The sequence below is a fragment of the Coregonus clupeaformis genome, unplaced genomic scaffold (assembly GCF_020615455.1).
Source record: "Coregonus clupeaformis isolate EN_2021a unplaced genomic scaffold, ASM2061545v1 scaf0154, whole genome shotgun sequence".
In the NCBI taxonomy this organism is placed as follows: domain Eukaryota; kingdom Metazoa; phylum Chordata; class Actinopteri; order Salmoniformes; family Salmonidae; genus Coregonus; species Coregonus clupeaformis.
Genome location: NW_025533609.1, coordinates 395144 through 413404, shown reverse-complemented (window position 1 = coordinate 413404; position 18261 = coordinate 395144). Strand labels below are relative to the sequence as shown.

General features: G+C 41.2%; 1 protein-coding gene across 4 annotated transcripts in view; it reads left to right on the top strand.

The window, feature by feature from the left end:
• LOC121571050 (RNA-binding protein with multiple splicing-like) overlaps positions 1-2874 on the top strand; it is a 46037-nt gene extending 43163 nt beyond the window's left edge. For 2 of the 4 annotated variants that reach the window (XM_041882293.2, XM_041882292.2), the window contains one exon: positions 1701-2170. In XM_041882293.2, coding sequence (XP_041738227.1) covers positions 1701-1737 — 37 coding nt within the window. In that variant the 3' untranslated portion in view covers positions 1738-2170. Of the gene's footprint in view, positions 1-1700; positions 2171-2804 lie in introns of those variants that run through there. The other 2 variants (XR_006001637.2, XR_006001636.1) reach the window with 2 other exon arrangements.
• Positions 2875-18261: the final 15387 nt, after the last annotated feature.

The following is an 18261-nucleotide window of genomic DNA, read 5'->3' as shown; positions in this document are numbered from 1 at the left end:
CGCATGCACACACACACACACAGTAAACAAAGGAGTGCGTTCTGTTCAGGACACATGTCAACAGCTGTGGTCACCACCTCCCCGTCCTACTAGCTGGTCTGGTATGTGAGAAACATGGCTACAGCCTAAAGGCTTTTCAGCGGATTAAGGGACTTTGGCTTAACACAGGTATTAGACTTACAGGCACAGTAGATGATTCAGAGGTGGAGTAGGGGTGTAATGCATGGATATACAGTATTCCCATTCCAATGTAGGCCCATCCCTAATGACTAGGGATCATTTCCTGACAAGATGACGAGAGTCGCGCCTACTTCTCTACTGGTGATCTTGTGTTTTTTTGGCTGCACCTTGTCTCATGGTGGTTGAAATGCGGTCTACTCCATTACCCAGAAATGACCCAACATATTGCCTGAAGCAGGTCCTATACATTTGAAGTAATACTGTGAACCATTTTTATAGAGCTTTTCTGAAACTCAAACACTCAAAGAACGTGTTCATTTAGATTCTCTTCCAGTCCATTTAGGGCCAGTAGATTCTCTTCCAGTTCATTTAGGGACAGTAGATTCTCTTCCAGTTCATTTAGGGACAGTAGATTCTCTTCCAGTCAATTTAGGGCCAGTAGATTCTCTTCCAGTCCATTTAGGGCCAGTAGATTCTCTTCCAGTCCATTTAGGGCCAGTAGATTTGCTTCTTTTTTTTTTACCATCAACAGTAGCCTATGTAAGTAAATCATTGATAACATTGTCAGATAGGAGATTACCAGTTGGAAAATCCCTGAGAAATCAAGGCCTCTCATTTGTAAAATTTGTTTGGCTATCCCACATTACAGACACCTGTGTCAGGTTAAGTCAGGGAACACATTAACCCAAATCAATAAACCTTCCGGTAATACACAAAGATGTGTTCAATGATAAACCTGCCATCTTTAACCTTTGTGCTTCAGCCAGAACAAATACGAATTTTTAAAGAATGCATTGGGTCAGCTTAGCCGAGCGTGCATCAATTGTCCCATCCCCGGTTGAACACACAACAGGCATTACCTAGCCAGCCATGCCTGAGCTTGTTACCTTGTGTGCTCACGCTTCTCAGTGGATCAAGTCAGGCCCCCTCTCTCTTCCACAGACATGTTGGTTTTTGTAATTGTTTATTTTCTTTAGAAGGACTCCCTAAACTTCTGTCATAATCATTGCCAAGTGACGTCTATTTTTGTGGAACATCTGCATGCCTGTGGTGGAGGGGTCGACCTTCCATAATTGAGGGGGGTGGGGGTTCTGTTAGGAGCAGGAAGTCAACTGTAGCGAGGGGTTAATTCAACGACAGCACAAAACTCTATTGACATATTCACTGAATGACATGCAGTACCATTCCAAATATGGTATGTCAGATAAGATTAGACTGGCTTCTACCATTATAATTATTATTATATAATTATTATTATAGTTATTTTTTTATTTTAAAAAAAATCCAATGCTGTGGATTATAATATCAGTTAGCATACTGTGTTATTATCACTGTGGTAGTGGAATATGCGTTATTACTGATGTCATTTCATTATTGTTCAAATCTGTTAAAAACAGATGATCAAATCTATCAAAAGTCACTATATCATTATTAGCATTATAGCATTATAAAGCGTTATAACATTATAGCATTATAAAGCGTTACATACCTTTTAACTACATCGTTTCTGATGTCTCCAGGTTCCTGATGTGTGATGGTGGCCACGGTCGGCCTTGATGGCGTTGCTGGCGGTTCTCATGTCCAAACCAGGAGGATTCCTGACCTTGTTTACTGAACAGTGGACCGTTGGTGAGTTCACGGTCAAACGCTCAATGGACTCAAGCTCAGCGATCATGACAGGCAGGTCGAACGTGTAACTCACACCTTCAGCTGCTGGTTGCCAAGCTCCAATCTGACAGAACATTTTATTTAAAAGTTTAGATTTGTGGAAGAAGCTGCGAAAACCAAGTGGAGGTTTTCAGAAAGAATATCTCACTCCCAAACAATTCTGCAGAAATGAAGTTGAATGCCTGCAGCCATATTGCCACTGTGTCAGTCTTTGTGCGTGTATTTCAGTTAAGGCTTAAGATGGGGTTGTTTTTGTTTTAAACCCTGTGTGTGTGTGTGTGTGTGTGTGTGTGTGTGTGTGTGTGTGTGTGTGTGTGTGTGTGTGTGTGTGTGTGTGTGTGTGTGTGTGTGTGTGTGTGTGTGTGTGTGTGTGTGTGAGTGTGTGAGTGTGTGAGTGTGTGAGTGTGTGTGTGGGCTTAGGTGCTGTGGCCATGGTAACTTATCCCTTTATATCTCTATATCTCTCTATATCTCTCTCTATCTCTCCATCTCTCCCTATCTCTCTCTATCTCTCCATCTCTCCCTATCTCTCTCTATCTCTCCTTATCTCTCTCTATCTATATCTCTCTCTATCTCTCTCTATATCTCTCTATATCTCTCTCTATCTCTCCCTATCTCTCTCTATCTATATCTCTCTCTATCTCTCTCTATATCTCTCTCTCTCTCCATCTCTCCCTATCCCTCTCTATCTCTCCCTATCTCTCTCTATCTATATCTCGCTCTATCTCTCTCTATATCTCTCTCTATCTCTCTCTATCTCTCCATCTCTCCCTATCTCTCTCCATCTCTCCCTATCTCTCTCAATCTCTCCCTATCTCTATCTCTCTCTATATATATATATCTCTATATCTCTCTCTATCTCTCCATCGCTCCCTATCTCTCCCTATCTCTCCCTATCTCTCTCTATTTGTCTCTCTCTTCTCTCCCTCCAACCTTTCTCTCTCTGGTTCTATCAGGCAGCAACAACCTCATGGGCCTCAGGACATTCCAGACCCAAGCCGCCATCACACATCACCCCCCCCACCCCCCCCACCCCCCACCCACCCTTTTATACTGTTACATACGCAAGAATTACTGATGACACTTTGGTTCCAGTCCAATACATAAGACGTTATGATGCCTTATGATGCCTTCATGAGAATGACATAGTCTAACATGCAGGCTATGTTCCAATATCTCTGCTAGCACACATATATATACAGTGGGGGAAAAAAGTATTTAGTCAGCCACCAATTGTGCAAGTTCTCCCACTTAAAAAGATGAGAGAGGCCTGTAATTTTCATCATAGGTACACGTCAACTATGACAGACAAATTGAGAAAAAAAATTCCAGAAAATCCCATTGTAGGATTTTTAATGAATTTATTTGCAAATTATGGTGGAAAATAAGTATTTGGTCACCTACAAACAAGCAAGATTTCTGGCTCTCACAGAACTGTAACTTCTTCTTTAAGAGGCTCCTCTGTCCTCCACTCGTTACCTGTATTAATGGCACCTGTTTGAACTTGTTATCAGTATAAAAGACACCTGTCCACAACCTCAAACAGTCACACTCCAAACTTCACAATGGCCAAGACCAAAGAGCTGTCAAAGGACACCAAAAACAAAATTGTAGACCTGCACCAGGCTGGGAAGACTGAATCTGCAATAGGTAAGCAGCTTGGTTTGAAGAAATCAACTGTTGGAGCAATTATTAGGAAATGGAAGACATACAAGACCACTGATAATCTCCCTCGATCTGGGGCTCCACGCAAGATCTCACCCCGTGGGGTCAAAATGATCACAAGAACGGTGAGCAAAAATCCCAGAACCACACGGGGGGACCTAGTGAATGACCTGCAGAGAGCTGGGACCAAAGTAACAAAGCCAACCATCAGTAACACACTACGCCGCCAGGGACTCAAATCCTGCAGTGCGAGACGTGTCCCCCTGCTTAAGCCAGTACATGTCCAGGCCCGTCTGAAGTGCATTTGGATGATCCAGAAGAGGATTGGGAGAATGTCATATGGTCAGATGAAACCAAAATATAACTTTTTGGTAAAAACTCAACTCATCATGTTTGGAGGACAAAGAATGCTGAGTGCATCCAAAGAACACCATACCTACTGTGAAGCATGGGGTTGGAAACATCATGCTTTGGGGCTGTTTTTTCTGCAAAGGGACCAGGACGACTGATCCGTGTAAAGGAAAGAATGAATGGGGCCATGTATCGTGAGATTTTGAGTGAAACCCTCCTTCCATCAGCAAGGGCATTGAAGATGAAACGTGGCTGGGTCTTTCAGCATGACAATGATCCCAAACACACCGCCCGGGCAACGAAGGAGTGGCTTCGTAAGAAGCATTTCAAGGTCCTGGAGTGGCCTAGCCAGTCTCCAGATCTCAACCCCATAGAAAATCTTTGGAGGGAGTTGAAAGTCTGTGTTGCCCAGCGACAGCCCCAAAACATCACTGCTCTAGAGGAGATCTGCATGGAGGAATGGGCCAAAATACCAGCAACAGTGTGTGAAAACCTTGTGAAGACTTACAGAAAACGTTTGACCTGTGTCATTGCCAACAAAGGGTATATAACAAAGTATTGAGAAACTTTTGTTATTGACCAAATACTTATTTTCCACCATCATATGCCAATAAATTCATAAAAAATCCTACAATGTGATTTTCTGGATTTTTTTTTCTCATTTTGTCTGTCATAGTTGACGTGTACCTATGATGAAAATTACAGGCCTCTCTCATCTTTTTAAGTGGGAGAACTTGCACAATTGGTGGCTGACTAAATACTTTTTTTCCCCACTGTATATATATGCTAGTGTGCTCATTGGAACAGAACCACTGAAAAGCTTCATTGACATTCATCAAACCTTTTTTAAAATTGAGATCCCATTAAAAAAAAATCTTATTTTTTACATTTGTGTATTGCATTAATATACATTCAAGAGTGCAAAGTTTGGCCATATCAGTTGGGATGAAATGTTTCTGAATGTATACCTGCGTGAGTGCAGGGCGTATGCAGACATTCTGAAAGTCTTATGTAAATGAGTATGACCAAAATGTTACCAGATTATATTATTATTGATTATAATTATTACCTTTCTGTATACCTTTCCTTATTATGATTATTATTACATGTTGAAGCATGACTTGCCCCCCAAAAAAAAAGACACTGCTGTAAATCTTTAGATATTTTAAAGATAAACCAAAACATATTTTTGTAATCAAGCCAATGTTGGAAAATGTTTGATTGTTTTCTGTGTATCTTAGTGTGTGAGTAATAATCTTTCTTACTTCTTGTATGAGCGCCACTCACTGTATAATGGCCGACTGCTCTGCAATACTAAAGCAGTCGCATCAGTTCGCAGGTTTATGCTTTTCTTCATATAGTAACGACTTTTGATTTGGTCATGTAGCTTTGTGTTAATCTTTAAACTGTGGAGTCACTAATATAATGCCAAACATGTTAGTTACTACTTGTCATAATACAAAATGTACATCATGTTGTACTTCAACAATTGGCTGCACAACTCCTGTCCCTGAGAGAATTGGGCTATGGAGTTGAACACCCTTGTTCTACACCAAATAGCAGACATTTTAATCACGGTAAATTGATACCAGGCTATAATCCAAGACAAGCAATTTCTGATCCATGCCAACATTAACATGTTACAAGAGTACAGTAACTAGTCACTCTTAAGACACATTTATATTTTATTTTTACGCAATGCAAGAACGGAAATTGGCAGTCCTGCATACTTGCGTTGCGTTTTTTTGTGCTGGAGTAGGATTTGTCTTGGTCTGGGAAACCAGTCCTGTAAATTCATTGTAAACCAGGACTATACAGACCATACTGACCAAAGGCGTGTTTTTGTAACACAGCGAACTCGGCTAGTGGAATTATTCCATCTCAACGGCTTTGTTAATGCTAATATCCTCTGATTTATTTTCAAGAAGTGTGCTATTATTTCCTGCCTCTCGTTGTCACTCAAAATAGCATCCTAGCATCCTGAAAGGAACAGCTTTTGTGTCTTATCTAATTAAGTGTAGATTCAACCTCTGGTTTTGTAAAGTTGGAGTATTTTTACCTAAATCAGGGATGGGCAACTGGTTCCCCCACCATCTAAACTTATTATAATAATAATATGCCATTTAGCAGACGCTTTTATCCAAAGCGACTTACAGTCATGCGTGCATTATTTTTATTTTTTGTGTATGGGTGGTCCCGGGGATCGAACCCACTACCTTGGCGTTACAAGCGCCGTGCTCTACCAGCTGAGCTACAGAGGACCACATTATCACGGTCGAATTACTGGCAGGGGAGGCCCTATTGATTTTGTTAGTCACTCTCACTCAGATATCATATTAAACACTGCTAACATTTCTGTCCACCCCATGGCAAATATGTGTAAAATTGCAGGAGATTTGGTGTAAAACACAGCTCATTTTCCTCTCTGCCCCCCCACGGTAAAATTAGGGGCCATTTCTTTGTGTCCCCCCCCAAACCCTCCAGAGTTGTCCATCCATGACCTAAGAGGAGGATTTGAATTTTTAAAAAAAATGTTTCCTGCTTCCTGTTTCACCGTTGTTCGCCGAGTTCTTGGTTAAAGACTGCAATGTAGTTTGCTGTACGAGCTCTATTCATCCTGTGAAGCTTTGAGGTGAAAGCCCTCATAAGCCCTCACTCTTGGTTGTTCTTGTACTGTAATCTCCATTAATATAAATATGCAGTCTTGTATTTTCATGTTATGTCCAATAAAGGAGTCAAGGATCTCACACTGAACCAAGAGCGGAATAAAACAAAATGTGTCTAATTGGTGGGGAAAAATCTATAAGGCATTTTCAAATGAAACGCCGATATGAGCGTCGTAAATGCATTCATGAAGTAATATTCCTTTTTAACACAGACGCAAATTAACCTTCCAGTTCACAAGAGTCACTGTGAGTGCCTGACATAAAAATGGATTGGCTGATTGATTTAACTTTATTAGCAATGTTTTTGAGTATTTAGTGGATGTGTTGTGATATAGTGAGTCCATATGGAAGAGTAACCCTTAAGGAATTAAATATTACCCACGTTTTTACAATACTTTCCCGCTCTCACCACTTTACTTTGCCAATGTTTTAGAACCATATTTTTCCTCCTTGATTTTAATGATTGGACGTTATGTTACCACACATGGTATTATACCCAGATACATCCCAGCAAACTGGTTTCCACGGCGTTATTGTGATGTCAATTCACGTTGTAAACTGGTAAAATAACTTTTTTTTTTTTTTTTTTTTTTTGTTAGCGACCAAACATAATACCTATCTTAAACTGGCTGTAATCTGGTTATCTGACCAGATAACAACTAAAATACGATGTCCTGACGATATCGTGATATAGTGTCTTTACTGTGATCTGGTTGTGCGACGTCTACAACCAGGAAAACTGTTTTTAAAACCAGAAAATTGTCTTCATCATAACGTTGCGTGCCACATTTTGCCCACTGGGATGATCAATCAGAGTGAGAGTAAAACAATGAAAGGAAGATTTTTTAGTTTCACATAGTGTCACCTTTCAAGACGCAGCTGTTATGCGAGTTGAAATAATCATTCAGTAGATAGAAAAAGGTATTCCTTTGTTTGTTGTCCTGAAGCTACTGTATAACTAAATGGGTGTCGTTTGCATGTTCATGGCATGTGTTTTTTTTTCTTTTCTTTGTCAATGCATGCTGTTGATATTCATGTTTTGCCAATGTGAGGAGAATCCATAATTTCAGTGAATTGCAAGGGGTTGTTTGAGATGTTTTGTTAAAACCAAAAAAAGATAAGAAAAGTTATGTAAATGTAAATGACGACGTTCAGGGCATCAGCCATTAAAGATTAATGTTGCCATTCTTGTTGCTTTGCTTTTTTGCGTTGAGTGACATGCACACATGGTCATAGACACAGTGAATGTGTTATTGGTTCTAGTCTTATCCATGATAATTCTTGATACTATAGAAGTTGCCCATATCCACAGATCTAGGGTCAGATTCCCCAACCCCCAAATCCTAACCCTAACCATTAGGACAATAAAACAAAATCTGACCCTGGAGCAATGGTCAGGGGCAACTTCTACACCTAGCTCAGAGAAGGGGGACACCGTCATTCACCTTTACACACCAGCTCCTGGAGGCTGCGTCTCCATCCTCCCAGAACTAAGGAAGAGTTCAGAATAACTGGGAGGGAATTTACTCACCCCCCTCGTTATCACCAATCTAAAAGCACTTACCAACATTAATATGGTCACATTTTCAATTTCACCTATAAGTAATGATGAGCCAAGTAAAATAATCGTTTTAAACGTTTCCCCAGTTGATTGGTTTTCTTGGCAGAACTAACCAGGTATTAGATAACCCAGTGGTTGCTCCTTTAAAAAAAAACTATTATGAGGGATCCAGACACCCTGTAAAAGGTGATACTCTTATTCGATGAAACTCAATTCCCTACTCCTCTCTCACCACTTTGCCTGACACCTCCCCCATATCTTCAGGTGTACTCTAGGGGCATGGTGCAGTCTATAGTGATGGGGACACCAAGGGAGATGGAGGCCTCTCTCTGCCCTCTATAAGAATAGCCTCCCTGTCCCAAGGGTTGGGTAGTCAAGGGAGTGGGGGGCATAGCCAATTTAGACTCCCTCTCTCTCTCTCTCTCTCTCTCTCTCTCTCTCTCTCTCTCTCTCTCTCTCTCTCTCTCTCTTTTCTTCCCTGTCTTCACAGGTCACTGTCATCATTCTGTAAGAGGCTTACATTCTGTACAGGACATCCTATTTCCTCTTGTCTATGCAATCATGTGTCTCACACACACACACACACACACACACACACACACACACACACACACACACACACACAGTTTTGTATTGCTATCCTTGTGGGGACCAAATAATTGATTCCCATACAAAATCCTATTTTCCCTAACCCCTAACCCTAAACCTAACCGTAACCCCTAACCCTAACACTAACCTTAATTCTAACCTTAATTGTAACCCTAAACCTAACCCCTAAGCCTAAAATAGCATTTTTCCTAATGGGGACTTCTGGTCCCCATAAGGATAGTTAAACAAAAACACACACACACACACACACACACACACACACACACACACACACACACACACACACACACACACACACACTGTCTATGCTCCAGGGCCTTCCGCTGCAGAGCATTGAGGGGGCTGGGTGTGACATTGGGAGGGGGGGTGTACTCCAGTTCACCTAGCACAGTGCTGGCATCACATTGTAATGGCGTTCATCCTTTTTGACAAGTGCATTTAAGAGGTGTTGCTGTCACTTTTCACGCATAGCTACGGTTTTCCACCCTCTGCAGCTGCAGCCCAGTCTTAAATAACATGTCTGTGTTTGGGATTTTAACTATATATGACTGGGGCCACTAAAGAATTTTAGTGATTATAAATCTTACAGATCCTCGTGGATTACAGCATTACCAAAACATCAGCTCTGGTGCTTTGATTTCACTCCTCCTATAGTGTGTTGTGTTGCTTAGTTTGGGCCCCTACACTCCATAGCCCATACCCACTGGGCACACACTGGTTGAATCAACGTTGTTTCCACGTCATTTCAATGAAATTACGTTGAACCAACATGGAAATAGACATTGAATTTTGACGTCTGTGCCCAGTGGGTATTGGGTTGTTTTGCTTTGTTTGGGCCATTACACTACATAGCCTATAGTGCTTATGGTTTGTAGGACTGGATATTAGATGTCAGAATATGACCTGTCAACAACAGAACTGGATATTAGATGTCAGAATATGACCTGTCAACAACAGAACTGGATATTAGATGTCAGAATATACATGACGACCATTTCACGATTTTGAACAAAACACAAACACAGCAACGCAATCTGAAGGATTCATCGTTCCCTCATCTCTCTGGGTACACCCCTCCTCGTCACTGACTCCTTCATTCTGCCGTCTTCAACTGCCTGTCATGGTACTGCCTAGTTACTGACCGAATCATTACTAAGGCGCCGGCCACATTTCCTGGCAGCATTACCAGATGCTCAACACTGATTGGTCTCTCTGTCCACTGTCCAGCATGATCACACCAAATTCAAACGGGGGGGTCTGATTTAAAAGTGACTCAGTCAATTTGGCCCGATTCTTTCCTCTGTCTCTCCTCTCTTCTCTCTCTCTCACAAGATACACTTTTCCCAAGGGGAGAACCCTACGCCCTCCGTCTCTTAGCAACCAAAACACTGAGTAATCTTGTCACTTCTCTCCTCTTTCTCAAGTTTCATGTTTTAATGTCACGTGCACAAGTACAGTAAAATGCCTTTCTTGCCAGCTCTAACCCCAACAATGCAGTGATCAATATCAATGTAGCACTAAAAATACCATAATATAGAACAGAAACACACAAGAAATAAAAATAAGAAATAAGAAGAACAGGAGAAAGTAATAAGCTAAATACAGGGTCAGTTCCAGGGTCAGTAGCTATATACAGGGTCAGTTTCAGGGTCAGTTCCAGGGTCAGTAGCAATATACAGGGTCAGTTTCAGGGTCAGTTTCAGGGTCAGTTTCAGGGTCAGCAGCTATATACAGGGACAGTTCCAGGGTCAGTAGCTATATACAGGATCAGTTCCAGGGTCAGTTCCAGGGTCAGTAGCAATATACAGGGTCAGTTTCAGGGTCAGTTTCAGGGTCAGTTCCAGGGTCAGTAGCTATATACAGGGTCCGTTCCAATACCATATTTACAATGCAGCAGGGATACTGGAGTGATAGAGGTAGATATGTATAGGGGTAAGGTGACTAGGCATCAGGATATATGATAAACAGAGTAGCAGCAGCGTACATGAAGATCGTACGTGAGTGTGTGTGTGTGTGTGTGTGTGTGTGTGTGTGTGTGTGTGTGTGTGTGTGTGTGTGTGTGTGTGTGTGTGTGTGTGTGTGTGTGTGTGTGTGTGTGTGTGTGTGTGTGTGTGTGTGTGTGTGTGTGTGTGTGTGTGTGTGTTGAGTCAGTATAAATGTGTGTGAATGTTAGGTGTGTGTTGGACTGTCAGTGTGTGTGACTGTGTAGATTCCTGTGCATAGAGACAATGCAAAAAATATATTTAGCTGTCTTATGGCTTGGGGACAGAAGCTTAATGATTTCCAAGGCCTGATATAGAGGTGGTGGCTGCTGCTCCACTGCAGCCCCGTCAATGGGGATGGGGTGCATGTTTGTGTGGGATCTTTTAATTCAGCTCATGAAACATTGGACCAACACTTTACATGTTGCATATATATATATATATATTTTGTTTGATACAACAGCCTAGTCTATCCAAGTCACAGATAATAAGGTGAGTTAACTCTTAAGAATATACCTGCCTTCATCCAGATTGAGATATCCATCCAGACCCACCTTTAATCCTAGTCCAGACTTGAGTTCAAATACTGTTCGTTTTTTCAAATACTTTGAGTGCTTGATCGAGCATGCTAGGAGTGCTGGATGGGGGGGCGGTTTGCACTTGTGGGACAATTCCATTGGTTCTATTGTGACAGGCAAGCAGCTCAAGTATTGGAAGAAAAACTATTGCTATCTGAACCCAGGTCTGCACTGGTGCGTCAATCTAAGTAACATAATTTTTTTAAAATCCCCATCAAAATCCATCGGTTTAAAGCTGGAGTTATCTGTTGTTTTGCATGGGCTGCGTCTCAATCCACGGCATCCGCCTATGGTGGCCTTCTGCATCTGCATCCAGAGCGACTTACAGTTAGTGAGTGCATACATTTTTCATACTGACCCCCCCATGGGAATCGAACCCATAACGCTGCCGTTGCAAGCGCCATGCTCTACCAACTGAGCTACAGGGGACCAGTAAACAACAACAACTATATAGATATATTTCCTGAGTATTGTTATGCTGTATATTCTAGATATATACGACAGACACTTCAAAACCTTATTCCTTATGATTTATTTTTGGACTGTCTTTATTGCCATTTATGAATGTTATTCAATGCGTTTCTATGGGCTATAGTAGTAAAGGCCAAATTCAGTATTTTATCAAATAATTTTTGGGATACCTAAAGGGGTTCTAAAATTCCAAATCAAATTGCTAAATCCATGTTATGACCATCTTAAAACAACCCCCCCCCCACACACACACACACACACACACACACAAATCAGGACAACACTGGCCTTCCATTAAATGCTATAGGGATCCGATCCTCAAGGAGTGGTCACTGGCCGGTAACACTTTATGTGGATAGTCCATCTGTAGATGCTCTACAGACTATCTACAGACAAAGATTTCAACTAACTATCTACTAACCCTAACCTTAACCCTAACCCTAACCCTAAACTTAACCCTTATCCTAACCCTAACCTTAACCCTAACCCTAACCCTAAACTTAACCCTTATCCTAACCCTAAACTTAACCCTTATCCTAACCCTAACCTTAACCCTTATCCTAACCCTAACCTTAACCCTTATCCTAACCTTAACCCTTATCCTAACCCTAACCTTAACCCTTATCCTAACCCTAACCTTAACTCTTATCCTAACCCTGACCTTAACCCTTATCCTAACCCTAAACTTAACCCTTATCCTAACCCTAACCTTAACCCTTATCCTAACCCTAACCTTAACCCTTATCCTAACCTTAACCCTTATCCTAACCCTAACCTTAACCCTTATCCTAACCCTAACCTTAACTCTTATCCTAACCCTGACCTTAACCCTTATCCTAACCCTAAACTTAACCCTTATCCTAACCCTAACCTTAACCCTTATCCTAACCCTGACCTTAACCCTTATCCTAACCCTAAACTTAACCCTTATCCTAACCCTAAACTTAACCCTAGCCCCTAACCCTAAGCTTAACCCTTACCCTAACCCTTATTCTAAACCTAACCCTAACCGTAACCTTAGCCAGCAGTTGCTTATCAACAGATAGTTTGTTGATAGTACGACCATCTCTAGAGCATCTACAGATGGACTATCCAGACCATCCAAATAAAGTGTGTCCCACTGGCCTTCCATGAAATGCTAAAGGGATCAGATCCTCAAGGAGTGGCGGGGTAGTCAGAAGGTGTGTCCATGTATTTTATTTTGAAGTCAGAAATCGGCGAAATCTACCATTTTAGGTCGACATTTGACAGGCTTTTCTATACACAAAAAGTACGGACTTATTTTCCAACCTCTGTGTTAGGCTCTAAAGAGTAAACAGTTCTGCTGATGTTCAAAGACGAAGAACGGTTCAGTGGGGACGCTGCCATCGTTTCAGAGTATAAAGCTACACAGCGCTCTCTTCTGGCCAACAGAAACATTGCAGCGTTCACTTACGGCGATCAAATGGTTATAATGAGTTTGAATGTGAATATTGTGTGTACAACGTATTAGGCCACATTTAGCCATGGGTCAAAAACAGAACGTGTTATGGAATGTGCAAAAAATAATTGATCAAAATTAGTATGTGCCATTTACTAGACGCTTTTATACCAAGCAAATTAAGCAAATTACAGTAGTAATTTCAGATAGATATCATAGACATCATTCTGAAGATGTTTTTTTTGCGGTACAGTAGATTGAAAACCCACCAGAGAAGCGCAAAATCTAAACAAAACATCTTCCAGAACAGCAGAACAGAAAATGTACACCCTGTTCTCCTCTCTCTCAGCTTCAGAACAGACTGTCAAACTAACCCAGCCTCCCAGAGCCAGCCCCAGCGGACTCTACTCTCTAGAGTGGGTTTAAGGCAGCGCCTGCTTTCAAAGTGGCTCCAGCCTGCAGTAGATTAGCATTGGATGATATGGGGGGAGCTAACACCCCCCTCCCCCCAATAGAGGCTGCTGGGGGGGCTAGGTAAGGGGGGCTTCACTGGGCTATCAATCGATGGCGAAGCTAACCCTCCCTCAAGTTGGGGGGTTTGCGGGGAAATAATGCTCTTGCTAATGTACCAAGACACTAGCATGCTATTGTGATAATGTCATGAGTCTGTAACTAATGTGTCAATGCAGGGGTTACATCCCAATAATCTCTCCTTCCTCCTGAAGTCCGCACTCGTTTCCCCACAAATGTAAACGCAGATTATTATTTCAAATAAAATAAAATAAAATAGTATTGGTCGCATACACATATTTAGCAGATGTTATTGCAGGTGTAGCAAAAACGCTCGTGTTCCTAGCTCCAACAGTGCAGTAATATCTAACAATTCACAGCAATACACACAAATCTAAAAGTTAAAAAAATGGAATTAAGAAATATATAAATATTAGGACGAGCAATGTCGGTATAAATATGAATATGAATATAAATATGAATATGAATATATATATATATATATATATATAATGTGTGTATGTGATGGGATGTATAGACACTATGGACAGTATGTGGATATAATATATAGTATATCTGTAGAATATGTAGGATATAATAGTATATAGAGAGCAATAGTTGAATAGGATGGCCTTGACTAGAATACAGTATATACATATGATTTGAGTAAAGCAGTATGTAAACATTATTAAAGTGATTAGTGTTCCATTATTAAAGTGACCAGTGATTCCATGTCTATGTACATAGGGCAGCAGCCTCTAAGGTGCAAGGTTGAGTAACCGGGTGGTACCCGGCTAGTGACAGTGACTAAGTTCAGGGCAGGGTACTGGGTGGAGGTTCAGGGCAGGGTCTGATGGTCTTGAGATAGAAGCTGTTTTTCAGTCTCTCGGTCCCAGCTTTGATGCACCTGTACTGACCTCGCCTTCTGGATGATAGCAGGGTGAACAGGCCGTGGCTCAGGTGGCTGAGGTCCTTGATGATTTTCTTGGCCTTTCTGTGACATCTGGTGCAATAGGTGTCCTCTGTAGCTCAGTTGGTAGAGCACAGTGCTAGCAACGCCAGGGTTGTGGGTTCATTTCCCACGGGGGGGGCCAGTATGAAAATGTATGCACTCACTAACTGTAAGTCGCTCTGGATAAGAGCGTCTGCTAAATGACTAAAATGTAAAATGTGTCCCGGAGGGCAGGCCGTGTGCCCCCGGTGATGCGTTGGACAGACTGCACCACCCTCTGGAGAGCCCCGTGGTTGCCGTACCGTGCTTTGAGGATGCGGCTAGGGATGACGTCTGAGCCGGCAACCTTGCGAGGGTTAACACGCTTAAATGTCTTACTCACGTCGGCCACGGAGACCGAGAGCCAACAGTCCTCGGGAGCGGCCCGCGTCGGTGGCACTGTGTTATCCTCAAAACGGGCGAAGAAGGTGTTTAGCTGGAACCAAGGAATCCGGGGGTAAACTGAGCCTTTCTGGTATTGAACCCAAGTTCTGCCATAGGTGGGTCCCGACTCCCATCCACCACCAGGGTATCACAGAGATAACACATGAGGAACATCACAGAGATAACACATGAAGAACATCACAGAGATAACACATTAAGAACATCACAGAGATAACACATGAGGAATATCACAATAACAACAAAAGTAGCGCATCACAGAGATAACACATGAAGAACATCACAGAGATAACACATGAAGAACATCACAGAGATAACACAAGAGGAACATCACAGAGATAACACATGAAGAACATCACAGAGATAACACATGAAGAACATCACAGAGATAACACATGAATAACATCACAGAGATAACACATGAAGAACATCACAGAGATAACACATGAAAAGCATCACAGAGATAACACATGAGGAACATCACAGAGATAACACAAGAGGAACATCACAGAGATAACACATTAAGAGCATCACAGAGATAACACATGAACAACATCACAGAGATAACACATGAAGAACATCACAGAGATAACACATGAAGAACATCACAGAGATAACACATGAAGAACATCACAGAGATAACACAAGAGGAACATCACAGAGATAACACATGAAGAACATCACAGAGATAACACATGAAGAACATCACAGAGATAACACATGAATAACATCACAGAGATAACACATGAAGAACATCACAGAGATAACACATGAAAAGCATCACAGAGATAACACATGAGGAACATCACAGAGATAACACAAGAGGAACATCACAGAGATAACACATTAAGAGCATCACAGAGATAACACATGAAGAACATCACAGAGATAACACATGAAGAACATCACAGAGATAACACATGAATAACATCACAGAGATAACACATTAAGAACATCACAGAAATAACACATGAAGAACATCACAGAAATAATACATGAGGAACATCACAGAGATAACACATGAAAGGCATCACAGAGATAACACAAGAGGAACATCACAGAGATAACACAAGAGGAACATCACAGAGATAACACATTAAGAGCATCACAGAGATAACACATGAATAACATCACAGAGATAACACATGAGGAACATCACAGAGATAACACATGAAGAACATCACAGAGATAACACATGAAGAACATCACAGGGATAACACATGAAGAGCATCACAGCGATAACACATGGAGAGCATCACAGGGATAACACATGAAGAGCATCACAGCGATAACACATGAAGAGCATCACAGGGATAACACATGAAGAACATCACAGAGATAAAACATGAAGAACATCACATAGATAACACATGAATAACATCACAGAGATAACACATTAAGAACATCACAGAAATAACACATGAAGAACATCACAGAGATAACACATGAGGAACATCACAGAGATAACACATGAAGAACATCACAGAGATAACACATGAAGAACATCACAGGGATAACACATGAAGAGCATCACAGCGATAACACATGGAGAGCATCACAGGGATAACACATGAAGAACATCACAGAGATAACACATGAATAGCATCACAGGGATAACACATGAAGAGCATCACAGCGATAACACATGAAGAGCATCACAGCGATAACACAAGGCACATCACAGGTATGCAACAGGGGTGTGGTCCATTGTTTTCAATTCCCTTTCATTCAGAAAGTAATTTGACATGTAGATCCTCATAGAAAATGATTGACAATTAACTGGTTGACAATTATCAGTTGACTTCCTGTATTGACTGAATTAACCACCACCCTGACACGCAGTAGAGATCAGGTGGTTGTCAGCGCATTGTCTAATTTGCTGAGGGATTCAACGAGCACTGCTACTCAAGCCTAAAGGCTCATGTCGCCATCTTGTGGCCATAGAGGGTTGGCACACAAAAGTTGGGTCCTTCTTCCTGTGTTCCTTATTCAAGTAGATAATACGGCCTTTTTTCAAACCATGGACTCATTTTCAAGTTCATCAAATGCACTGAAGCACCTGCAAATGAATGATACAATGTCAATAACCACAGCACATATAATATGTGACTTAAGTTCCATTCAACCAGTCTAACTGTAACCTACTGCAGAGTTCATTGAATTTTCCCAGCACATGACTGCATCCCATGGTAACCATGTGGTTGGAAGTAAGAGCAATGTTTAACTCCTACCTCACCACCACTAAACTGTTGTGAAAATATGAGACCTACAAAATGTAATCTTCATCAAAACTCCATTATCATACATTTTTATTACGACATCTTGATAACAGATTGTTATCGACCAGCTTTGATCTCAAAGTCCACTTATTCAAATTGCTAAACAGTAGGAAGTAACATTTGAACAATATACAGTGCCTTCAGAAAGAATCCACACCCCTTTACTTTTTCCACATTTTGTTGTGTTACAAAGTGGGATTAAAATAGATTTAACTGTCATTTTTTTTGTCAATGATCTACACAAAATACTCTGTAATGTCAAAGTCAAAAAATTCTAACATTAGTAAAAAATAATAAACAAATAAACAAAACACTAATATATCTTAATTGGATAAGTATTCAACCCCCTGAGTCAATACATGTTATACAACGGATGGGTGTAACCCTGAATGCTGATTTGTTAAAACCGCATTGCAGCCGGTGTGTATTCCACAAATTACCACCAGCTAAATCTATGAAGTTAAAATGCCTACAGTTAAAGTCAGAAGTTTACATACACCTTAGCCAAATACATTTAAACTCAGTATTTCACAATTCCTGACATTTAATCCTAGTAAAAGTTCCCTGTCTTAGGTCAGTTTGGATCACCACTTTATTTTAAGAATGTGAAATGGCAGAATAATAGTACAGAGAATGGTTTATTTCAGCTTTTATTTCATTCATCACATTCCCAGTGGGTCAGAAGTTTACATACACTCAATTAGTATTTGGTAGCATTGCCTTTAAATTGTTTAACTTGGGTCTAAACGTTTCGGGTAGCCTTCCACAAGCTTCCCACAATAAGTTGGGTGAATTTTGGCCCATTCCTCCTGACAGAGCTGGTGTAACTGAGTCAGGTTTGTAGGCCTCCTTGCTCGCACACGCTTTTTCAGTTCTGCCCACAAATTTTCAATAGGATTGAGGTCAGGGCTTTGTGATGGCCACTCCA